A 25,824-nucleotide genomic window follows, 5' to 3' on the forward strand; every position below is an offset into this window, starting at 1 on the left:
TTTAGTGTTCCTGTACCATTATTTCGGCTATTAAGATTCAAAATTCTCAACATAATTATATATTTCTCTTAAGTTTATACTACATACAAAAATAATTAATTGACAATGAAAGTTGAATTTCTTTCTTTCACTGATTGCAATTTCGACATTCCTATGTATAGAAGAAAAAAAAAAAAAAAAGAAATAAGATATTCGATTCTACATTCTCGGTCATGAAATCATCGTGTAATTATAAAAAGATAGATCAAATTTTCAGCGATCTCGAATCGAAGCGAAGATGGGGTCCTTAGCCTTACACGCGATGTTTGTAGTAGTTGCGTAATACATACGTACGGCTCGCATGAATGAATGCATTCATAAAGGCGAACCGACGCGGCGCGCACGTTACACATACAGTGCAATCTCAATAAGAAAATATGTCTATTATGTTGTTACAATAACGATATCAATTCATTGACTGTCGTGGCACTGTGCGAAGCCCATTGTCTTCAAACGACTGTGTACTGGCTGGCCGTATTTGACAGGCCACGCTCTACGCCCGTTCTCTTTTCTTTTCCTTCGTAAACGAAATTCGTTCTCCCATATCAAAATACACCATGTACATATGTATTGTACATTGTCCTGTGCACAGGCTGTGAAGCCTGTAATGTAACAAATAAGTAGCGATGGATGCGAATGTTTCACAAGTAGATTCAGCTATTGACCTATTTTCTGAATTCTTTGCACTAGAATGGCTATAAAATATATTGGCGTATCATCGTGTCTATTATAGGCATTTACATATCGATTAATTAAATTAGATTCGAGCGTATTACATTTCGTATAATTTAACGGTATCTTCGTGTGGCTACAAAAATTTGATACTCTGAAGACGAAATGTATAGAACTCGATGAAGACAGGTTTCCTTTGAGTTTTCGTAGTCGCTGTAGACAGAGAAGTCCATCAATTGGAACGAAATTTTAATCGACGTCTGATAAACTGGATTCCTGCTGATCGGACTCATATGTCCCGCTTGAGAAGGAATATTATTAAGAATATTACAGAGAGCTGTAAATGCGAAGATGCGAAGATCTTCTGAGAAGAAAAAGCGAGTATGTCGATTTCATCTACAAGAAAGCAACGTAAACGTGATCGGCGAATGATCTCTATAATCAACGTCGAAGTATAAATAAATGAAAGCTGTACCAAGGACTGTATACAATGACTTTTAGAGATAATTGATTTCGTCGGTCGATCGTGGATCGTACTTCCTCCGGACAAAACTGATATACGATGTTTTAACTGACGAAGCACAGGCTGGTAATTGAATTTAAAGGGCGGAAGCGAAGAAATCTGGTCCCCTTTCGTATTAACCTAATCAAGTTCAGTTGCCGGTATCGTCGGCCGTCGCGGTCACAATAGAGACATTAAATTGTTAGTACGGATTTATTAAACCCGACGCTGTTACAGCCGTGAAACTATTTAACTCTTCGAAGGTCTGCTCCGTTCCAATTACCCGCCAACGACTATAGCCACCTACCCCGTATCTTTGCTGCCAATCTTTCGCCAACGTTGATACCTTAATTTCTCCAGAACGAGCAATTAGTTTACAGTGGATTATTTTTATAGCTTTTTAAGATCGTTTTTTTTTTTTATCGATGAAAGTTTCTTCACGCTCTACTATATCTTTAATTTGTTATGAATCTCTTTTTTTTCTACTCTCTATATATATTTTTACCTTTTACTGTTACGCGGTGTATTTTTTGATTTTTATTGTCGGTGTAATTTAAGGAAATATTGACTACCGTTTGCTCAAAAAAGAAAATTAATTCATCTTACAAAGCACAATTATTATTCTTCGTCATAGTTTCAAAGTACACACTAAATTAATAATATTATACAGTATCGCTAGAAAGTGAATCACTTGTCGATTATATATTTACATAAAATTATATATATTTAGCGTGTCGTTTCATTGAAACAACTAATCATTTATGTGTATAATAAACTTTAATATTTTACAATTCTTCAGTCGATTACACCGAGTCAAGGAAATACTGCACACTTTATATTATATTCCGGAATATTAACATTTGTGTAGCGATACGTTTCTCGTTATCAAATTTTATTGTTAAAATACTTTCGATTAAAAAAAAAATAGCACAAATTTGTAAATGATTTTCTGTCGATCAAACTGAGAAGCAAATAAACTAATTTCTTGACAGCTTTTTAATTATTTGTATATATCTTTTGTTTCTAAGCACGATAAGTTACAACTTGTGTAAATTTCTTAAAATGTCGAAAAAATTGTTGCGTGCCAATGTTCCACTTTGTAAATTATTTGCGAAATAACGTAAAATTCATATAAGGCCCATAAAGCGTTCAATTATGTTTATGGTTGCAAAACACTACAATGTCGTTTCCCTTCTTGTTACAATATCAACTACGTTCGAATTATTCATTCATCGCCAATGTGTTGTTCGATCATCGATTAATTTATTTCACTTGCACAAATTGCGCTTGGTAATAAATTATTTAAATCTGATTCTGGAAATACTTGGTAATTTTAATCCACGAGCAAAATGAACTGGCTTCGAGTTACTCGAAAAACCACCAAGTGCAACGCTTTTCCTCGAACAAGATTTCAAAATAACGCTGCCATTTCGCTTACGAAACAATCACGAGACAGTGCCTTCAAGACAAATGATATTTTTTCCTACAAAGTTTCCTCAGTCTCTCGATGCCTCTAAATCGATTATGCGTATACTCGTTCTCCCAGGCATCCAATAGCAAATTATAATATCTAACTGCTTCGAAGAAAGGAAAGTATTTGTACGTCTCACACGTAGGAAAGATTCTCTCGAAACCACCAGTCTGCACGATCTCGTCCTCGTGCCTTATCAAAACTCTGACGTCATCCGGCGTAAGATGTTTCAAGATCGATTTCAAATAATATTTCCTAGTAGCCTTGTTTATAAAATTATACTGCTTCTTTCTAACCTGTCGTGTCAGCATATTCGAGTACAACTGTCGATTGTAACAAATGGCGTTCTTCCTGTAAATCAGCCTAAGAAGCCTCAGTTCCTTGCAGTTCAACAGGTCAGGCACGTGAAAACCGACTAGATTCAAGTAATCCTCGGCTAATTGTCCTTTGACCAACTTACACAACGGTGTATCCGGTTCCATGGAAGGGAAATCGTTGACTTCGAGCAGCCAAGGTCGATACTGCTTATCCAATAAAACGTCGAAACCGAAAAGCTGATAGAAATTATAAGCCGTCATCGAAGTTCTCTTCCAGGCTCTGTGTAAAGATGGTTCCGCAGAGATTACGGTCTTAATAGCGATGTCCTTGATCTTGGTCCAAATTTGAAGAATGTCCACGTCGTCCATCGCCGCTAGATATTTCCATAGACAGTTCAACGACCACATGTTACCTTTACACTTGTTTGGATCGTCGTTAGGTTTGAAATTCGGATTAACCTTGTTCACGCTGGTGTTCGTTAGGTGCATGAACCTATCCGACAGCGTGTCCACGTGATTAACATACTTGATGGTAGCTAGTCTAACCAAACCTTCGTTATAAACGTAGATCCTAAGGGGATCGATGCTGGTCAGCAGTACGTACAATCTCATATCAAATTTAATGCCATCGATCAGTCTGGGCGAGGAGATGTATCTTTGGACCACGTAAGATCGATAAGTAGGAATCTCGTAGAAATTGGAAACTATTTTTATTCCGCTGCCTGCGCAAGAATCCGGAGGCTTCACGATCCAAACTCCGCCATTCTTCTCCATCAGCTTCCTTAAATTAGCTCTCTCGCTAGGTAGAACAAAGGTCATTGGCATGTAGTAAAAATTGTTGGCGCCAAACTTCTTCCTCATCCTACGAAAGTTTCTCCAGAGTAGTATCTTGTCGCCTAACTCGTCGCAGCTGGGAAAATGATTCACTTTGGAGAAGTTCTTCGTGCGTCTTAGTTTCGTGTAAGCGGAAGTGCTGCACCAAGTGCCGCACCAGTTGTCCGTAGACCTGTTGGTCGTCTTGAAGCCAGAGTTACGAACCACGGTGGCCAGGATTTTCGGCGTGTTTCTCTTTGTCTTCCACCAAAGCAGGTGTCTGGTGATCTGATCAGGCAGTTTGCCGGTCTCGTTCGAATGAAAGATAATGAATGGCGGCACATGGGCGAACAAGCTCCAACGCATCGATAGCAACAAGTTTTTGTCGCCAGAACCGACTGGATCGACGATTGTTCGACGAAACGGTCTGGCCATCATCAGGCGTTCGGTGATGTCCACGTAAGAATATATTTCGTCGTCCTCGAGATTGTAAGTGGATGATAATTTACCGGAACAGGTACTCGTACTGGAGTCTCGCTGCGATCGAATTCTCATTATTTCTTTCTCGCCTCGATCGCCTCGCGATTTTTCTGTTTCTGATCGTGGTGGTCCCGTTAGGATCGAGTTAAGTTGGAAGCCAGATTGGTATCACTGGGAATTTAAAGTGTTTGACCGAAAGTGAGAAAGTTAGAGGTTAGTGATGTGTGAAACGAGTGAAGTTTGTGGATTTATCTTTTTGGATTATCGTTTTGAAGTTGGGACATCGTTCGTGAGATCGATAGCTGGTGGCTTGAAATGGCGTTGAATGGCGCGAGATGGGCGAAATTTATTCGCGTTAATTTTCGATTTTAGTATGTTTTTTCGCTTCATTTATTTATTTATATATATATATATTTTTTTAATGAAATATACGATGAAAGTATAGTTAAGGGAGCGATCTAGAGAATTAGGGCATGCTGTATCGATATCAGTCTCCATTTTTTTTTATTTTACTATGGAGGAATTAAAAAAAGAATTACAATGATGCGAAAGAACGACGACAACTGGAAATAATTGACAATTTAATTCGTTTATTTCATACCCATGTACTTCATACATATAGTTCACAAAAATAGAGAATTTGGACAACAAATTCTAATAAGCTTCTTGCGTTTAACTATTACAATTTTGTTTATTGACACGTTTTGTTCCACTGTAACACTGATGACAGGTTCACCTAAATGAACAATGACATCTGTCAGTATAGTTTTCAAATAACATAACTCAACGATAATAGCCATCTTTTTATCGAATTGAAAATTAAATATTCCAACCTATCTGTCACTTTTGTTTCGCAAACTGGTTTAATAAAAACTGAACATGTTACGACATATTTTTATCAACATAATTTTCGAAAACTGCCCATCGTTACTGTACAGCGTTGACGCGTTAACGCAGTTTACTCATAAATTTCATTATTTCACGAAGAGATCCAATAAGAATCGAACGTGTCAATAAACATCGTATTAACGAATTATCAATACACTTCTGTATGTGAATCTGCAAATAAAAAGTATCACAAAAGTACGTTAAACAAGAATTTTACAAATTTGTATATTTTTCTAATTACATCGACATAAATCCAGACATCTATCCTGGAGATCCTGGAGAGAAATAACCAAACAGTTCGCTGAAACATTTTCATCGTTGTAAAATGATTTATTAAGCCAAACAATGTCGTACATCAAAAAAAAAAAAAAAAAAAAAATTGCACAACCGTGAAATAGGCACATGACGTGAACATTTCGTAACATATCGTCCCTAGATCGGTCATTCGCGTACAACAAGATGGCGATGTAGTATACATGTATATAGATATATATGTATATATAAAAAAGAAAGAGAAAGGGCTCCGGTATTTTTCCATTTTCTTCTCCTCCCCTTTTTGCTTTTCTGGTTCACCGCGACGGTTTCGTCAACGCGATCGCGATGAGAACAGCGTCAGTTCAGGCCCCCGGAGTAAACATAGTCACCTAACAGACAGTTGTCTGTTCCAAATGATATTTCTGTTGGCAGAGTTTCTGTAATCTCATTATCCCTTCCGACCTGTTTTCCGCGTATTTCGTCTCCCACGCATCGAACAGCAGGTTATAGTACCTTGGAACGTCAAAGTACTGCAGGTACTTGTAGCTAGTAGCCGTTGGAAAAATTTTTTCAAACGTATTCAACTGCGTTAGCTCGTCCTCGTACACGATCAGCTGCCTAACATCGTCCGGAGTCAAAGTTTTGATTATAGGTTCCAAATATTCCTCGCGATTCCTCAGATTCGAATAAGCAGACTGTTTAAGGCGTTCATCGTAACTCAACGTGGTTTTATATAGCCTGTAATCTTGGCACACTACGTCTAACTGATATCTCTCTGCTAGTTTCTTGGCCTCTTTGGCCGGTAAAGAGTTTGGTAATTGATAGCCAACTATGTTGAACACATTCTGGATCAATGGTCCTTTTATAGCGCTGTCTAGTCCCGAGGAAGACTTCAACGAGGGCGAGATGTTCACTTCTAGCAACCAAGGCTTCAAGTTCTCGTCCAAAAGAATATCAAATCCAAATAGCTCGTAGCAACAGTACCGAGACGATGTGTTAAGCCTCGTCAGAGGGGTGATATTCGATTCACCAGCTATCATCGTCTTCACGACGATGTCCTTCATACTGGCCCATAACATGGAAACGTTTACGTGTTCCTGCTCCAGATAAGACCAAAGCGCCTTAAGTGCCCACTTGTCAGTGTACGTGGAGTTGGATTTGTTGATACTGTAATTGGTCAGATGCATGAAGCGGTCGTTGAGGTAGTTTATGTCGTCGTTGTATTTGACGGAGGCGAACCGGACCAACCCGTCCGGATAGATGTAGATCTTCAATGGGTTGAAGCTCGTGACCAGAACGTAGAGACGCAGATCGAACTTCATCCCGCTGATGAGCTTTGGTCTGGATAAGTAGTGTTGCACGATTACCGCGCGCTTCCTCGGTATCTGCGACCAGCGGTGCACCACTTTTATTCCGGTGCCTCTGGCGGACGCCGGCGGTTTCACGATCCATTTCTCCTTGTTGCCCAGTTTCTTCCACACTTGGCGAAAACAGCTGAGATCGCGCGGCAACACGTAGGTTCTTGGAACGAAATCGAACTCTTTCGCCTCGTGTTTCAGCATCATCCTGTTCAGATTTAACCACAGGCAATCCTTTCGGCCGATCTGGAAGGTGCCTGGGAAGTGGTTGATCTTCTGCGACTCCTTCAGTGCCTTGAAGCACGACGACTTCATGTGCTTGCCCCAAGTTCCACACCACTCCTGGCATATTTTCATCAGATGAAAACCTGAGTTGGTCAAGGTATGACGTACGATTAGTGGTGTGATCGTGCTGAGATGCCACTTCAGGTATTTGGTTACTTCGTAGGGCATTATTGGTCCCATGCTGTCGAAAGACTGGAACACGATGTACGGCGCCACATTGGAGAATAAGCTTTTCCTGAGTGGTGTCTTGCCAGTCTTGTCGCCATTGTTCATGAACAACTGGTCTACAGGTAGAACCAGCTGGCCGATGTCGATGTACGAAGGAATTTCCTCGTCTTCGTCCTCGTTCTGACTCTCGGCGTCACCGTCATCGATACTGTATTCGACGCTCGCGATCTCGTGATGGTGATTGTAAGCGATTACGTCCATCCTGGACAATCTGTAACATCTATGGTGAAACATGTTTGGTTTTAGTTCGATCGGTACGCGATTGACATTACGCGAATAGTTCGCGCAAAGATGAATCGGATTAACGATCATTCCCTCACTTTTGTCGTCTCGTGTCATTTTCGCGGTATATCCAACCTATTAAACGTCGACCGTTTATGGTGGCTCGAGATATATCGACCATACGTCACCGCGAAGATCGACAACTTCCGATTAGGTTTTTAATTACAAGTTTCACGAACGAATATCTTATATTAAATATAGATTCACGAATGCGTTCCAACTTTTGTGGATATCTTTCCTGAATTTACGTGTATCATAAGAAACATTTTGAAATTATGTTAGCGATGCTACGAGACTCAACCTGTCGTGATTTCAAAATATATAGAAATTGCAGATGCGTATATATTTCATGTAGATCATAAAATATTTAAACGATCGATTATCCATTATATTAACAAACTTAACAATGCTTATTATACGTTTAGGATGATTAATACTAATTTCTTACTAAACACACGTATATTTGCGATAAATATTTTGTCATTTCTAGATACAGTTTCCGATTGGTTTCAGACTCGGACAATGTTAATCCTGCTTCGCGGTACTAATGAAATTTGAAAATGTTTCGTACGCACGCGATATTACATTTAAAAAGCTCCTTTCTCGATTCTCGATCGGCCCAGACTTTCTCGCAAATAATAAAAAATTAAGAGAAGAAAAAATAAAGGTGAAAGAACTTTATTTAAGGCAAGCAAACGGCAGGCACGGTACAGTCTTAATGAGACAGATAATGAGGACGGAATTCATCATAATACCGTGGCAAACGACACGGCGACGTAATAACTTTCGCGGAACGACACGGCTCGTGTTCGCTCGTCGGTGTTCGAAAAATCGTGCTCGATTTTCACACGATAGAACATACGATACAAAGTCGAATGCAAACCAGCGGTTTAATAAATGATCGGCTTTCATGCACATTGAAGGGACATCGTTATGATTCTCCTTAAAGGATGGCAGCTCGTAAAAACGGTTATCGATGCGTCGGCCGCGTTTATACGCTATCGCTTAATGAGCTATATCCAGACGAGAAAGTTTATCATTCGCGTGAATCTCACGTCGCAATCGCTTATAACTTTTTAAATATCGTTGAAACTTTCACGTACGCGTTATCAATCCGTTTAACCAATTTTCCCACAACGTGCCCACTTACCTATTTAAATTATGTAAACGGCAGCTGTCAGCATTCTGCGGACGGACTTGAACGGCTACCTGAAACAAACATCAACGTTTCTAGTTATCGTTCGAGCGATAAAATACATTCGGTGTTATCGAACGTCGATAATAAGGGATAATAAGGGTGAAGTGATATATGACGGTATTTCATTACTTTCGAGTGGTTATTTTCGAGGCTCGTTGATGCAGGTAACTTGTTCTCGCGTGTCGTTGCTACAGGCACGTGAACATTATCGACCAGAGAGCACCGCACACGACATGATAAAGTAATGCTCGATGTCGTACATGTGTGCGACCATTACGAAACTATGTTCTGTATATGGACAAGAGCATCGACACAGTCTTCAAAATGGACTTGAATTTTTCTCAGAAGTTTGAACGATTAATTCACTAGATAACGTGGCAAACAAAATGTTGACAAAATTGTCGATTTTCAATTAAACGTACGGTGCTCTGTATAAGCCTTCGAAGAGACAAGGATAATTTTGATCGAAGACATAGGTGTGCAAATATTCCGTCATAATTTTCAATATACAATGAATTATCAGACATGAAAGTGTTGGCAAGATGCGAGGATAAGACGTTGCAACAACTCAATCAATCGCTACATTTTCTCTTTCGGCGAGCGTTACACCATATCGAGAAAAATTGCAGAAAAATCGTCAACCACCAACTGGTTTATAATCGAATTATCTGCGAGTGAAATCGATCGATTTCGAGTTCCGCATCGAAGACGAACGACGCGCGAACCGGTCAATTAAAACAACTCTTGAGGCTTAATGCAGCCATGATACGATCGGGACATGCTCCCTCTGCACTCAGCGTTCGGCTCTCGTTATCGATCGATCGGAAACCGAGCCCATAATAAGAGCAAGATGGAAAAAGAAGAAAGAAAAATCAGGGCAGGGAAACGAGAAGGGAAAACGAGGCACATTAGGGCAAAGTGGGGTTATTTGAGCCAGTGGAACATTCGAGTCGACCTAAGTAGTTTGCTCTGTAATTTGCCAAATTCGGTTACGAGGGAATTTTTAAGCGGTCTATATCTTTTTGCCGTTTGTTATTAAAAGGCGCGATGAAAAGTGAAACACATAATACGCATTATGTTTATTCGACCAGTCGCGGGGAGACGCGATCGCGAGGAAGCGCGTCAACGGAAGTCGTAAAATCCCGTTACGATTAGACAATCGACGTCACGAACAGATCGATCCCCTATTTCGATTAGGATAATAGAGGTGGTTTAATTAGTATAACACTTGATTAACGGTTCGAGATATTATACATGTCGAGTTATCGTTGGAATTAGGGGCGTGTAACGAATCTTCATTTGGATTAACTATTGTTATTATACAGTATAGATGATATTTAATGATTATTAGAATTTGACAAGTAACCATTAGATACTTTGAGATGCTAATGACAATGATCTTAGGTTCAATAACGAATACACGGTTAACGGGATAGCAAATGCGATTTGTTCCAAAGTCTAAGTCGAACTGAACTTACTTGTGCACGATTCAAGTGTAACTAAACTTACAATTCAAGTAGAACTCAACTTACTGGTCTCAGTCCAAGTAGAGCTGCACTTATTTACTCTTCTCTATACCTGTCTGTACCCCTCGGGTCAACAACAGTTTTAAGCAGAGCTATACAACTACTCCATACCTTTGTTAGGTAAAGACGTCCGTTCTGCAAACGTGGCTACGTTATGCGACCAGATGGGTCACTTCGAGCCTAAGCCTATTGTCATAAATCTCAAGGCAAACCTAGTCGGATTAAATTATAAATAACTACCTCTACATTTTATTATTTAAGTACAGCTATAACAAAATATATTTCCAACAGCTTTATAAAGAAGCTAGTTACGCTGGTGCGTAGATACGAATGAAGTAGACGAATAATTGATGGAAAACCCACGTTTTTACCTTCCAAATTTTACCTGATGGAGCAATAACCATAAGGAACGTCTTAACTCGAGGATGTTTCGTGCCACTCAACGACCTTAACGGCAAATCAAAAGGTCTCGTTTTATGACAGTTCCTTAGGATCTGGAGGAGCGGTCCAACTAATTGTATAGACGTAGCGAATGACAGCCTCGACCGAGGAATTGATTCCGGAAAGATTTTCCCGACGAAACACATTGAAAGCTTCACGATCATACTTCTCTACTTCTATCACTATTCTCTCAAAAGTAACCAGATTAATGTTAATAATCTCAACTGTAATTAGCATAATTCGACAGCGTACTTTACTTCTCGAACCTACATATTTTGTTGTTTATTTTATTAGTTTTCATGCGATATTTCCTCGCTGGCTCAAACGACTCCACCATAAGTTTATTCGAAAATGTCTTCTCTCGCTGGACTCGAAGCAAAGATATTTTATCATTCTTTCGCTATTGTTTCAAAGACTAATGGTATCTCGTAATATTGCAAGAAAGTAAGCACCATTACTTGTGTTGCGAACTATCAACTAAAAAGCAACCGGTCGAATGACTCGAATGACTTAACGCTCAAGGTGGAGAGGGTTTAATGTATCGAGTGTATTTCACCCGCACGCTACGACGATCTGTTGATGAACTTTAAGTATATCACCTGCACGATATGATGATCTGTTGATGAACTTTAAGTGTTTCACCCGCACGATATGATGATCTGTTGATGAACTTTAAGTGTTTCACTGGCACGATATGATGATCTGTTGATGAACTTTAAGTATTTCACCTACACTATAAGACGATCTGTGGATGAACTTTAGGTCTTCCACCCGCACTGTACGACGATTTGCTGATGAACTGTCCTAGTACGTTGTCGTCTTGCCTTTTTAACCAGGGATTTTTCTTGACCTTCGAGTCATTAGGTTTGCAGCTCGGGGAAGACAGGTAATTCGGAATTTCCCAAAGAAAGGAATAGGCCTGTCCGGGTCATAAAACAGATGGCCGCTCAAAATCCCGAACAACTTTCGTAGTAGCATGCATCGATCAAATGGGCAAACCGGAAGAAACGTTCGAATTGGCGTGGAATAGCTCGATAAGAGAAAACAGAAACGAAAATTCCAAGAGCGTAGAGGCAGGGTGAAGACTCGGCCGATGGCTATTAACGGATAAAGCTGCGATGATTGCTTGGAAATTCGGCGCGATCGCAATTATACGCCTCGATCTTTTTTTTCCTTCATCGGTGAAAAAACATCTGCGCGTCTTCGCGTTATTACAGTTTTTAATCGCCCGCCATGAATCGAACCTGGCGATCTCGATCCATTTGGCACATCTGTAATTTATCGCGTGGTTATGGATCGCGCGTTGAAAGTGAATCCGGAACTCGACGCGTGTGATTGGAATGGGGCGCGCTGGGTGTCGAATTGGCGGCAAAAGTGATTTGAATTGCTCGTAAACCGCATGTTTGGTATACAAAAACGTAACTGATTATTAAAGGCCAGCTGTGTATGTGTCCTTCAATTTTAACTCGCGAACGCACGAGTTTTTTGAATGTGTGAGGAAATGTCCGATCTTTTAGCGATTTCCTCCATTGAATCGCAACTAAAGGGATTAGTTGACGGTTCATGCGAATGTGATCATAAATCATAGATGAAATAGAAAATTCTCGGTTATAAATGTTTAATCTCGTGGCTTATTTATTTACAGGTTGAATTTTGTACAGCCCTGTACAGTCTGTCGGATAGACAGGTTCATACTTTCGTAAATAATTATGTAAGTAAAATTTTGGATTACTTTAAGAAAGTTTTCTTATCTGATTCTGCTTGAAACCACCAGGAGCACGATATTTCACGGTCCTTTTAATAAGATTCTTAACCCGTTTAACGTGACTGCAACCTAAACAACAAATATTTGAATCAAAACAATGTCCAATTGTCGATAGTAACGATACCATATCGAATTAAATTTTCGGTACAGATAACAAACAACGAACAAATTCACAGGGAAACTAAATCAAAAAAATAATAATAATTTAATCTACAATCCGATTCCTTTCAAAGAAATTGCCCGTCAAATAATTTCCAAAGACCGTTGCAAAAGCTGTGAACAAACCCTGCTGCAAAGATGCGAGGATTTATCTGGTCCATCAAAGATACAACGGGGCCCCGAATATGTCTCAAATTGCTATCATTAATAACACGAAGAACGTTCAAGATTAACCTTCTCGCGCGTAATCTTTCTCGTTCATCTACACTCATCTACACGGATCAGCGGCAGCAGCATTAACAACGATTTGTAACGATGCTGGAAAACGCGAACAAGTCTCACTGTCTCGTTCTTTCTGCAGTCGAAAATTTCTTTCTCGTCGACGAGCTCCTTTTTTGGCGAAGGAATCGCCGTCCTTTCGATGATCTCGTAAATTACAGGATCGCAAATTATAGGACACCCTGTATAGTAAGTTGCGAAACGATCCGCGCGAAATGGTCGAGAGAAGAGACGATTGATGGGTCCGCGTGTCGTGAAAGTAGCGAATCAGTGATCCGTCGAAATTAGGTTATCACCGGAATCGCGCTGCTTTTTTTCCCTTTTTTCTTTTTCTTTTTCTCTCTTTCTTGCATTTAATAATCGCCCGAATTGATTCAACATGGATCGAGAACACGGGTAAGAAAGATACGTTATACATAATATATGGTACCGGTCAAACACTATCTGAACACTTCCTTGTTTTTAACGAGATACAATTTTAATTGCACTCAAGGACCCCCTCGGTTTTATTATTCGTACGCCGTACGTGTAAGTAGCAGAGTTATTACGACACGGTATTTATTTTCGACGAGTAAAATACAGTGTTTGGGTATTATTCGTGGAAAGTATATTTATGAAAAAGTGATCAGCTAAATGACATACATCATTAGTGAGATGTTCGAGATCAATGTGCGTTTAATGGAATATAAGAATTTAAGAAATAATCAGCTTGGAATTTTGTCATCTTGCAAGAGTCTCTTATCAACGATCAATTGAAATTCAGAACAGGAGCAAGAAAATTCAAAATGGGTAGAGATTCAATATTTTTAGACTGATAGCGTATGTCATCTTATTTGTTTTCATCATCTTATCATAGATCAGTTGTTTTGATACAATTATGTTACTTTTTTCGAACAGGCAATTAATTTTTCTTCGAATTACTTTGATATTTCATATTTCTTCGAATAATCGCAATGTCCCGGATACATAAATTCAGACAAATGTTAAAAGGATTGGAAAATTGGAATTTTTATTCAGATATGATCAGGTATTATCGTTTCTTGAAAAATCAGCTTCTTTTTTCAATCTTAATCAGATTCCTGTGTCTGGAATCGAAATCGTCGAACGACAGGTGTTGTTCGGCATTTTACCAATGTCGATGCTTCCCATGGAAGTGACATAATTTCTGTTCCCCAAACCTGTGCTCTCTTTTTGAAGCACACTCCTTTTTTGGTGGGCGACACCATGGTCTTGTATTTTTCCATCGAAATTATAAATTAAAACGAAGCTATCGACCGGCTTTCCGATGAAACTCGCAGCGATTGATGCAGACGATTTAAATTTTGAGTGATAAATTATTCCATTAAATTTCGGTTAGTCCTTGAATCTTTCTTTTTTGCACATAACGTCCATAGTTTTTATATGTTTCTGTTTGCGAGGTTTCTTAAAAGCAAAGTCAGTTTCTCGCGAAAGTATGTACACGAAATGTCATTTTGTCGGATAAAAATGTAACCGAGTACAATTTCCTCAAAATAACATATATTCGATTATCGAGGTTACTTCTCGTGCGATTCAGCGCATTTTTCTAACGACTAGTTCTTTCGATCGTCAGTTTTAGAATTCGAAAATTCTTCCAATGGAAATTTTACATTTTTCTTTCCTACAATTCTTTTCCAAATAATTTTTACATTAGAAGTTACCCAGACGAAACAGAGCAAAATCGTATTCTTTCTTCGAATAGATCGATGAATTCTAAAGAATTAGAGCTGCGTAACAATTGCTAGCTGTTGTTGTTAAATAACAAAGGAACTGCGACTTTAACGAAATAACCAAACATGCCACTGATTATCATTTTATTTTTATTTATATTATGTTTTACCGCTGATTATCGTACAAAATATTTTCTATTTATCAACAGTATGTTTTCATACTATTCTGTCTCTTCTTTTATGCAGAAATTGATAAATGTAAATGAAACAGGCAGCGCACATTGACGTAATGAAATGATAATGAGATCGAGGAGTTTAAAGGACCAAGGATAAAGGATCGATGAAACGAAAGAACAACGATTAAGATTGAAACAATGTGTTTATTTATTCCTGCACGACGTGCAGTCGGTTTTAACAAAAACACCGTATGGACATCGTTACGTCTAAAGAAAATCTTGTCTCTTAAACATAACAAATTAAAATCTATAATAATAATAATCCTTCTACTTTACGAGAATATAGTATATATGTCAGGTACAAAATCGAACCCTATCACAGACGTGTCACTTAAAGCTTCGTCACCTATTTACAATACAGTGAGATGAGAGAAAAAGAAGAAATAGAGAGAAAAAGAGCTTCTCGAAAACGGTGCCGGATACGATATTCGATTATTTAACAAAGCAACATTAATATTACGAATATTAATCGGAAACGCCCTCGATCGACATAAACGAGGTGTAACAATTTTCGATATATGGAAGACAAATGATTCGTCGTTTTTCCTCCCATTCGCTGTGCCGCCTCTGCCCCACAATCGGCAGAGTTTCTTCACCAGGAAGGAACAAATCAAATCGAATTGTTAATTCAGGATCTTCGATGATCAAAGTTCGTCCTCTCGGATTTTTCCATCACCACGGCCTCCAAACAGCGTTAGAAGATTCCGTGGACTCGCCCGAAGAACTCACCACGCTGACAGGACTTTGTGGCGGCGTGTAAACGTTTTGTGGCACGTTGATCATCACGCTGGCAGCTGGACTGACAGCGGGTGTCGTTTTACTGACAGCGGTCACCGTGGTGGTGGCGGTGTTCGTCGATGCTGGTCCTTCGAGTCGTCGCAGACATCCGCCAAGGTGTCTCATTAACTGTGCACCGGCGGCTGGATGAACGGCTGCTGCCACGGGAGTCGACAGGAACGACGACACTTCCTGCGCGCACTGGGTGAATCCTTCTCTGAATCTGTCCGCGTAGCTGTTCTCCGGTGTCAGAGTGAGCCTTCTGGCAGCCCTGAGCGTGTGAAGGTGACGAACAGTGAGTTCAAGTATGTCAGCCTTCTCCAGCTTCGCCACGTTCTCGCCCTCGGCCTGCAGAGCGGTCACCATGAGATCCTTTAGCTCGTCGAGACAACGATTGATCCTGGCCCGCCTCTTCCTCTCCAGCATCGGCTTCATCACCTTCCTGTACTGATAAGTCCTCGACACTGGCTCCTCGTACTCCATACCGCCGACCGGTGTGTAGCTGGTATGCGGTGCCATGGTTCTCAGAACGATAAGAGTCTCTTCTTCACTTGCCACTTGTCACAAACCAGCCCACCCTTCAGAAACAATTCGACAGGAACGCGAAACGTTCCAATTGATAGATTGACAGAAATATACAGTGCGATAACGCACACAAAATATGCGTTACAAGATACTATGTATGACGTGTGTGTGTGTATGTGTGTGTGTATGCGTTCTCTCGGAGTGCCGAGAATAGCGTACACTGCCGTGTTCACAACGGTTCTGAGTCCCTGGTGGGGACCGATCGGTTACTTATACCCTCCACCGATCCCTCCCACCAACTGTCCCATCGTAGTGCCCCTTCCGTGCAATCCGTGGGCTCTTGACGGGGAGAAGGGTGTCGGCTACGGGGACAGAGGGAACGGGAAGGGGGAGAGACGCACGAGTGAACCCTGCAGCCCGTGCACAGCCAGCCAGCAGCCGGAGCGTATCGTGGGAAGCTCGCGGGCCGAACAGTTCCCACAGATCGGGGGCCTGTTGGGCCCGGCACAGGTTCCCTCCACGCGTCTCTCGGCGCTCTGTGTGCGCGTCTATGTATTTCAGTGAGTGTACACGTGTGTCGCGGTATATCCGTGCGTGTGTTTGAGTGTGCACGGTCGAGTGGCGCAGGGGGGCCCCTTCGTTGGTGCCAGAGAGCGCGCGGGAGAGGACCTTTTCGTGCACACCTGCACGTATTCTGGCTCGGGGTGAGGAGAATGGGCATCTCTTCGATGTGCTGCCGCTCTGTCGTTGCTTCTGCTTCTCTCCTACTACTCTTACCCCTGGCCCCCGCGTCGATACGGGGCGCAGGGCAGTCAAGACCAGGGGAAAAAAGAAGCGGCGAGCACACGCCATGACGCGCGACCAGCACGAGGACGACCCGCGCGATACGCTCCGATCTTCCCGCTCTTTCTCCCGCAGCCTCTCTTTCTCTCGCTCTTCTCTTCCGCTACTGCTCGCCTCGTCTTCTTCTTCTTCTTCTTCTTCTTGCTTTTTCTTGCTTTTTCTGGCCGCTTCTCTTGTTCGTCGCTTTTGTTCGAGCCTCTGTGCTCCTCGTCGCCGCCGAGAACGATACTGTTGGTGATGCTATCGCGCGAGCGCGAGTACGCTCGCGGATGCGATTTTGGATAGAATTTCAGCCCACGTGGGAGAGGCGTTTAACGTTTGATCCGTATTAATTCATAGGGGATAGGCTGTTTAAGAAAGCTGTTTCAAATTTCAACGAATTTTTACATCCTTCTTAGAAGTAATCCATTTATGCGTTAACATATTTCTATCAGATTAATGTATAATAGTAACAAATTTGTTTTGCATATGAAAAGCCGAAGTTATTTCTACCGAAGTTATCGGTAGAAATTTGTCGAAAGAGACGAGTTTGCTCTTGGCGAAATTTTTTAGATGAGATTCTGCGATTGAAAAGTAACGAAAGATGATAAACATTTTGTAAGATTTGTTATTAGCTGTGCTGTTGCATCGCGTTTTATTCGAAACATTTACAGTCGTTGAAAAATACCGCGATAATGAATATTCGCGAAGCACAACGCAATCAAGCATTCAGCATTTTAAATTTTCAGCTAGCCGGTTTATTTTTAAGATCGTCGTTCATGAATAAAATATCCTGAATTTCATATGGCCATGAAGAAACTCGCGAAACACTTTCCCTCCCCATCTGCTGATTTTGATAGTGCTCTGTTTTCTCGTGTCACGTAAGAGTCATACAGCTGTATGTATCGGTGGAAATACACGTTACAGGCTATTGCACGTTTCCGTCTCTTCGTTCTATTTTTCTTTAAACACTTGTTAATCAACGTCAGACTGTTATCATGGGAAATGCGTTGATCGATTGATTATTCATTACACGAAACGAACGTCGACGAGTCTTAACTTTTGCTTCAAACACGATCGATAAGGGGTGGTGGCCTCTTAATAAATAGTCGGCGATATGCAGAAATACGTAACTCGAACGAAAAGAAGAAAAATGTGGGCAATTTTTTTACGACTTTCACGAAAACGCTTTCGCCGCAGGTTAATTAAAAATTGTCATATCTTCGGTGTGTATCGCTCAACGAATAATCCATTTCCTTTGGCAGCCACTCGATGTGGTAATTAACTCGTCAAATAGCTTGGCTCGCAAGAAATATTCCGTCGCAACGCGAGAAATATTCGCCTTTTTTTAATTTACACGTTCGTGCAACGTTGGCTCGCGGTAATCGTTCGCCTCTTTCGGAACACCGGTATAACGTCCTTCGCCGCTGTTTATGGCTACGTGTATTATGCGAATGGCCGCTAAAGATACGTTATTATTGTTATTATTTTGAGGATACTTTGATTAAATAAGATGTTTTTAATGAATATCGTGGATGAATTTTATTTTGATTAAATTATTATCGTTGGATGAAGTCTGTGACGGAAGCGACGTCCGTGGGTTACCTGGACAGGCAGATTTTCCATTTCGGAGAAGAATTACACGGCTTTCTTAGATTTTACTGGCTGATAATTAAATATAAAGTAAATATTGTTATGCAATTATCGACGTTGCAAATTAGGATAAAAGAAACGACCGATTTAATTAAATTCATATCGCAATGTAAATTGTACGCTGTTCTTCGATCCTCATTTTTTCTGTTTCAGATGATTAATACCTGAAACGCAACAGAGACTAGCAAAAGTTAAATGTTTGCTAAAAACGTGAACGTTTTTGCTTTTGTTTCGCCTTATTTTTCTTTCAGAGCTGCGATATAAATTAGTCGCGAAGATTTATTAAATATCATAAATTCAGTTGAATCCGTAAGGCACGATAACATGTTAATAACATGCCTTCTTAAAACAGTTTCGACTAGGCGCACCGTAGGAAAAGGGTTAACGACCAGCCTTCCAAAGGTTACGATCCAATCCGTACAAAAAACATAGCCAGACGTTTCACGCACGAAACTCGAGAGCCACTGACTCCTCAAGTTATAATGTAAATTCCATTCACGTGTAAGAGAATATTTTGAATAAAATTAATTCTTAAAAATCAATGTTCAATAATAATATCGTCGCTTGTAGCTGTGAAACTAACAGTTTGTTGGTTCACCAACAATCTTCTCCTTCGGATTCCTTCATTTCTGTACTGTTTCCTAAACGATTTCCAAAACTAATAAAAATAGCGTTACGTTTGTAATGGTATGCGAGGTATTCCAAAATTTAACATCCAAATTGCTCAGTGAATATTCATACAAATACATATTTCTATAGAACGAAAAAATACGATCTATTAGCAGAGATTTGTCTCTCATAGCACGATATTTCGTGGCTTTTGTATCATTAAACGTCTCATGAACGCGTACAAAATCGCGGTCCAACTATACATTTTTCCACACTTTGACCAAGTTCAAATATGGTTCCTGGAAATCGATCAAAGTATCCGTATGCTGGCGAACGATACTACTCTCCGTTTAATTCATCTTCCTCTTAAACCGTGTATTTTTCAATGTTAACAATTCCTGCACATTTCTCAACTTCTTCTGTCCCTATACTATTGGGCTGGCAACTAAGTGATTGCGGATTTTGTCAATACTACTTAATGACCCATACTTAATAACCCAATATAACGTACAGTAAAACAATGTAATTGCAACATGGAAAGAAAAGTTGACAGACTCGTTTGTATAATCTCATATTATTGGGCTAGCAACTAGGTGATTGCGGATTTCATCATTACGTAGTATTGACAAAATCCGCAATCACTTAGTTGCCAAGCCAATAATCTCACAGGGCGTGTCCTTATTTTTCGTATTTTACGACGACTCTCTTTGATTCTCTTCTTTTTCTCTGTATTTAAAAAAAAAAAGTTTTGCCCATTAATCTCGACGATTAAATGATTAAACGATCTTCGCGATACGTCATTCCCATTCCCATCTAATCTAGCGATCTGCGGATCTTACGACGCTGGGAAAGCAGCGTCTCGTGAGACACGGTGTAGTAGTACGTGGCACTTGTCGGCATGCCAGGCGCTCGACATCGAATTTTCGATAAGGAACGAGTTCTCTGGGACGGTAGTTTTTGCGACGCGGAGAAGCTAAGCGGACGACAGCCTGGTCGCTTTGACCGGTTTATCGGAATCCGGGCGACGCGTTGTCGCGGTGCATCGCCGCGGCTAGAGCCACGACACTTGTTGATTCACTGGAATACCACCGACGCGGAGCACGTGTACGCGCGTGTCGCCACCACTCCTGGCACTCGCCGCTTCCGACCGCGCCGCTGAATCACGACTTGGCGGAGCCGAGAGCCGATCGAGCGCCTCACCGCGCTGGACCAGTTTCTATTCTACTCGATGTGGAACAATTGAAATAGTCGCGTGATCGCTACGCGTCCTCTTTCGTGCTGGTCGAGCTTCGTTACCAGCTGAGTAGAATATTTGGCACGAGGTACGCTGGCTCGCGAAATTATTTCGATATTCATCATAGCGAAGCTTTATGTTCGTATCGTGCACCTGATACGAAATATCTTCGGAATTTCATTGATGTCGCAATGAGATACGATCGACTCGGTTGCATTGGTCAAGTTTGAAACTGATCCGAAAATGCGTGCAGAAGTTGTAAGTTATTTAGTGAAAGATTAGTAGCGAACAGGAGTACACTTGGCAGCGTGTCCTTTGTTTATTTGTTGGAGAATTTCCTAGGAAATTAATGGTTTCGTAATTATAGCTAGGCGAATTTAAGAAAAGTATCGTGGAAAATTTGGATGTTGAAGTACGTTGAGCTAAATATCTCGTACCTGCGGTGCATTTTCAGATGTACTTGTGTACAGATCAATGCGCAATAGAATTTACGTATTTGAGTTCGTCAATGCATAAGAAATACATATTTTATTTAAGTGATGTTCCATTAGTTATGCTCATAAATATTTTTAATATGAATATTTAGATACGAGCATACGTAAATATCCATAATTTCTCATATAAAAGTAAAGTATATAAAGTAAAAGGCAACATTAATTCTATCAGCGTGGAATTTATGTATTTCTAACTACGCATATCGCATTTATAAACAATCATATTTGTACGAATAATCTTCATGTGACATGCATTCTGTAATATTTCTGCTCTTCAAATTCTCCATAAATTCACGTGCAACAGCAATCCGTAACGATACCGATAATAACGAACAACACAAGAAGAACGTAACCAAAGACCACATTCTACCCTCCATCAAACACGAATTTCGTACGAACGGCAAACTCGCGCTAAACATCCCTTAGGAAACAACCCTCGAGAAACAACACCAAGTGTATTGCACGCGCGATAATCCAAGTTCTCCGCTTGCACCATCGATGATCCACAGAAGACCGGTTCACTTTCTTGGGACACGTTTGACCGGCATTAGAAAAGGATTCGCCGTGGTTGTGGTACGAGTAACCGGTTTCCAGGTTGCCAGGATCGTGCAGCTCGGCAGCCGATTTTTCGAATTAAGCGTGCGATCTTAATGACCAGCAGCAGCCCGTCCCTGGCGCAGGCCGCTTGGACAGGTTTCGCTTGCGGGACTTAACGAGGTGTTTAGCCCTTTAGGCCAAACACGGGTTCGAGTGGGCCGGCCGAGTATTTACGAGGCTTTACCTCTAAACTGCGAAAGCCGATCTCGTGGAGCCATGGATCGGCCGCAACGATCGTCTCTGTTTGTCGTTCGTTAAAGAATTTCTCTGCCGTTTTTTTCCTACACCTGGACGAGATGGACTTTTAAACTGGCGATCGGCTTCGTTTTACGAGTCGTTGTACGACAGTATGTCGTTTTCAAGAGAAACGTCTCTGTTGCAAAACGAGATTGCCGATAGAGTTTGTTTCGAAAATATGAAACAGCCGAAATTCATCCCTTGGCGCTCGTATTTTTCCTTCTCTTTCTCTTCGCGTTGATTCTTGTTTCACTGCTGAACGATATACGATATATGTGCGTTAAATTGAAAAATTAGAACAGAAGGTTCGACATGATTTGATGAACGCGATGAATGTACGCGGCGATAGACGAAAGAAGGTTGACGAAGTAAGATACGTCAAAAGACACTATACTCTCACAGAATGCATTTAAACTTAACAAATGCAACGAACAAATATAGCATATACGTATTAACTTTTCCCTACAATGTCATTCGACACGACTGTGTCGTTGTTCTACTTCAAAGTTCCAGATCGAAGATAAGACATTTTTAATCTGTATAAGCATCGTTATCGTTTCTACGATAATACAGCGAAAGAAAATTTTGACAAAGTAACACGAAGCGTAAAATTATCGTTGCCACAGGGAAACTTGCAACCTGCATAGCGAAATATCGATCTTTCGATTCCTCCAAATAGAAATGGCAATATCTGCCTTTAAATAGCAAGGTCGACACTTTCAGCGGAATTATTTCTCAGTTACATAATAACCTTTTACCTTCGTACCGACGTATCTCACACTTTTCAGATAATATAGCAACTCGTAGTCTATATAAACGTGTACTTAATACACGCATACTGCACAAACACAAAATAAATAGACACCAAACAAATTCATCTATCCTCCAAGCGAAATTATAAATAAACTTCAAAAATTCTCTTCGATGATGTTAAACGTACGCGATCGATAGCTTCATCGAGCGAGTTGAATATTAAAGAATCATGAAAATATTACTCAAAAGTATATTACCTTTCGTATCTTTCGCACGACGAATGCCACTCAGGGAATTAAGAGATAGACGATTTATCACTGTATCGTACTATAAATATGGAAATACACATATCACAGGTATCGTAGGCGTTCTGAGCACCAAGAGGAGCAACCAAAGATAAAGAAAGACTGTCTCAGCTCTCCTATCTTGCACTCTATTATCTATGACACGCGCGTGTTCGATACAATTGTGCCGGTGCCGCCACAATATATTTTCGCGTTCGTTTTGGCATTGTGCCGGACTTCTCGGTTACGCTGAAATAATTTCGTCAACTGCGTACTGATGTGTCATCTACTTATTATTAATGCGCCCGCATCAATGGCTCACACGATCGTCGTTGCAAATTTAATTTTAAAATCTTTTTCCATTCGTCGATTACGCGAACGTACTTGCTACGTTCTTATTAATCGAGGGTCGATGATTCATTTTGCTTTTTATAAATAAAACATCGATGCCTGTAGCGGCAATCTTCTAGACTCGCGCAATGTCTGATATATTGTTGATCGCGGCGTTGATATGCTAATGTTAATAAAACGTCGTGATATGTAATTTGTGTATCGTTTCGTGAAAAATATCTTTCCTGCAAAGTAATTCGAGCAAGTGTAATTGAAAGTGAGATTGAAAGAACGTCGATCTTTAGGGAACGAGAGTATTGGGCTACTTTACGACTTGGATTCTCGGTTATCGACTGACTAATCGTCTCTGCATGAATTTCAATCTGAAAATAGAAACGTAAGACTGCGAGGAGGTGAATCACGCGATGAAATTTATCAAAACGACGGCTTTCTTCGAATCGTGTTTCGTGATTCTTATAATCGAACCAGTTTAAGATCGATTTTATTTGAACGTTTTATGCACGACTACGATATCTCAATCTTGCGCTTGCTTAATGTTTCACTGGTTCCAAGAAGATGATACATCGATAACCAGCAGAAATATCTTTACAGAGAATGAAGAAGAATCGAATATATGTTTAGAAGGAAACTTCGATTGCTCACCTACCATAAGCTGCTGCGAGGATTAAAATCTTTAAAAGACCCAATATATTGCGTAACATACGTTAACAGAGTATAAAGTAACAAAAGATCGATGAGTTAATGGTGAAAAATGTCTAAAAAAAAAAAAAAAAAGTCATCGTTAATCACACACGTACAGACGATGTAACGTTAATATTAAAACAAAGACAGAAAAACTAACAGAAATCTGTAATTGCTCGGTATAAATCAAAGTCTGTATAAATTAACGCTTCTAGACAACAGCGTTTATAACATAAAACTCGTTTCAAAGAAACTAAAATCTATGTACATTTGCGACTAATTTCTTCGTGCTGGAGAAACAGCTTTGGCTTGCACCGACACATCAATAAAACTAGAATGTAAGATATATGAAAAGGTATATAAATTATTAAGAAGACGAGGAAGAAGACGATAAGTTACATCTTCTATTTTTCATAAGGAAGTAGTTCTAAAATTTAGTATATCGATCGATGATCAAAGTTGTCCATTTGTTTGACACGAAAACTGAACGTCTATTTCTCCATCCACTTTTTCCCATCGTCGTAATATTAAAATATCGAAGATATTAAGATCCTTCATTAACACAAAGCATAACTAATAAAACCAAATCGTTTAACTATATCTTGGAGCCTAACAGGTTCTCTGCGCGTTTAGCCATTGGAATAAAAATATTCTTTATTTATCCATCAAAGGCCCATTTCAAGCCTGGAATTATCGCGATGCTATATATCGGGTGAACTTTTTCAAATACAGCGGACGTTAACGTGGTTAATCATAAAGCGGCATTAAAATGGAAGAAACCAATAGAAAGATACTCGTCGTTTCCTACGATCTTCAAACAATATTAATAAAATCCGCAGGACAGCGCGATCGTAAATTCGTAAAAATTCCTACGAAAAATTGCGAATCGCTCGTTTGCTTCACTCCAATAATTTTAGTATGAAGAATAAAGTTTACATTCACTTCCTTTCCTTGAAAACCGGGAAGGATCTTACAATAAAACTGCGCAGATACATCAATTTGCAGTTAAACGCGGTATCGCGAAACAGGTGCACGCGTCGTCATTAATTTCATCGTGACAGAACGATCCCGGTCTAAGAGATCTCCGCTGAAAGGGTTTTAAACGTTCGGATCGCGATGAAACGCGATTCTTTTTCCAGGTCGACTGATATAATGCTGCAGACGCGACGTCGAAAACGAGGCATTACCATGAGTGCGTAGCAGCAGAGAGACCGGTAGGATAATTACACTGATTGGTCGTCCGAGCCGGATGTGGTGGCTGGTCGCGCGCGCGCGTCCACGCGACCGTGTGCCTGTTAAGCTGAACAAAACGAGCGTTATCCGCGATGGCACGCCGGTATCATCGAGACACACTGGCTTGCGTTATTATTAATCGTATTAACGACCCTGCAGCGATGTGATATTATCCTAACGGCCGATCGGATTCGAACCTCTTCTTCGCCAGGCGCTTTTATTCCTCCCTTCTTTCCACGAGCTATTTTAATTTAGATCTTTCGAATGATCGACTCGTTTCCCTTTTATTTTAAACCAATATAGCTTTGCGGAATTACATCGCCAGAAGCAAATACACGTAAAGAATAAACGCTCGGGGAATAGATTGGAATATTAAAAATTGACGAATAGGTGAATGATAATAATATCGTGCAAGACGATAGTTGGTAGAACGTTAATATCGTGTTTTAACGGGATATGGCAATTTAGATGTTTCGAAGGATCGATTCGTTTCTCTTCCATTTTCCAGGAGTATAGTTTTCCGAAATTAGGAAGAGCTTTTTTGAAATATTAGAAATTCATCAATTTCTATATCATTTAATCCTCTGCTTTGTAATATCGTATATGTGTGGATGGTACTTGTTAATGTCGTTTTTCGAAGGGATGTTTCAATTTAGATCTTTTAAAAAATTGTTGGTTACTCTCCTTCTCGT

General features: G+C 40.3%; 3 protein-coding genes across 10 annotated transcripts in view; all 3 read right to left on the reverse strand.

Annotated features, from left to right (window-relative positions):
- Positions 1-1,809: 1,809 nt before the first annotated feature.
- On the reverse strand, positions 1,810-4,730 carry LOC122575218 (tubulin polyglutamylase TTLL4-like). The gene has a single exon (XM_043743883.1). It carries the CDS (start codon positions 4,367-4,369, stop codon positions 2,675-2,677), a length of 1,695 nt encoding a protein of 564 aa, XP_043599818.1. The 5' UTR covers positions 4,370-4,730; the 3' UTR covers positions 1,810-2,674.
- Positions 4,731-4,864: 134 nt separating this feature from the next.
- The window catches only part of LOC122575219 (tubulin polyglutamylase TTLL4-like), a 234,530-nt gene continuing 213,570 nt past the window's right edge, over positions 4,865-25,824 (reverse strand). For 7 of the 8 annotated variants that reach the window (XM_043743885.1, XM_043743890.1, XM_043743891.1 and 4 more), the window contains 2 exons: positions 8,741-8,799; positions 4,865-7,528 (listed from right to left, as the gene is read on the reverse strand). In XM_043743885.1, coding sequence (XP_043599820.1) covers positions 5,827-7,509 — 1,683 coding nt within the window. In that variant the 5' untranslated portion in view covers positions 7,510-7,528; positions 8,741-8,799 and the 3' untranslated portion in view covers positions 4,865-5,826. Of the gene's footprint in view, positions 7,529-8,740; positions 8,800-22,840; positions 23,060-25,824 lie in introns of those variants that run through there. The other variant, XM_043743884.1, reaches the window with a different exon arrangement.
- Positions 15,007-21,723, reverse strand: LOC122575221 (enhancer of split mbeta protein-like). Its single transcript, XM_043743895.1, has one exon. The coding sequence runs from the start codon at positions 16,176-16,178 to the stop codon at positions 15,555-15,557; it is 624 nt and encodes a 207-aa protein (XP_043599830.1). The 5' UTR covers positions 16,179-21,723; the 3' UTR covers positions 15,007-15,554.

This window comes from Bombus pyrosoma, linkage group LG14, assembly GCF_014825855.1.
Source record: "Bombus pyrosoma isolate SC7728 linkage group LG14, ASM1482585v1, whole genome shotgun sequence".
Lineage (NCBI taxonomy): Eukaryota > Metazoa > Arthropoda > Insecta > Hymenoptera > Apidae > Bombus > Bombus pyrosoma.

Coding starts and splice junctions, on each gene's coding strand:
- LOC122575221 (XM_043743895.1), bottom strand. CDS start 16,178: ATGGCACCGCATACCAGCTACACACCGGTCGGCGGTATGGAGTACGAG.
- LOC122575218 (XM_043743883.1), bottom strand. CDS start 4,369: ATGAGAATTCGATCGCAGCGAGACTCCAGTACGAGTACCTGTTCCGGT.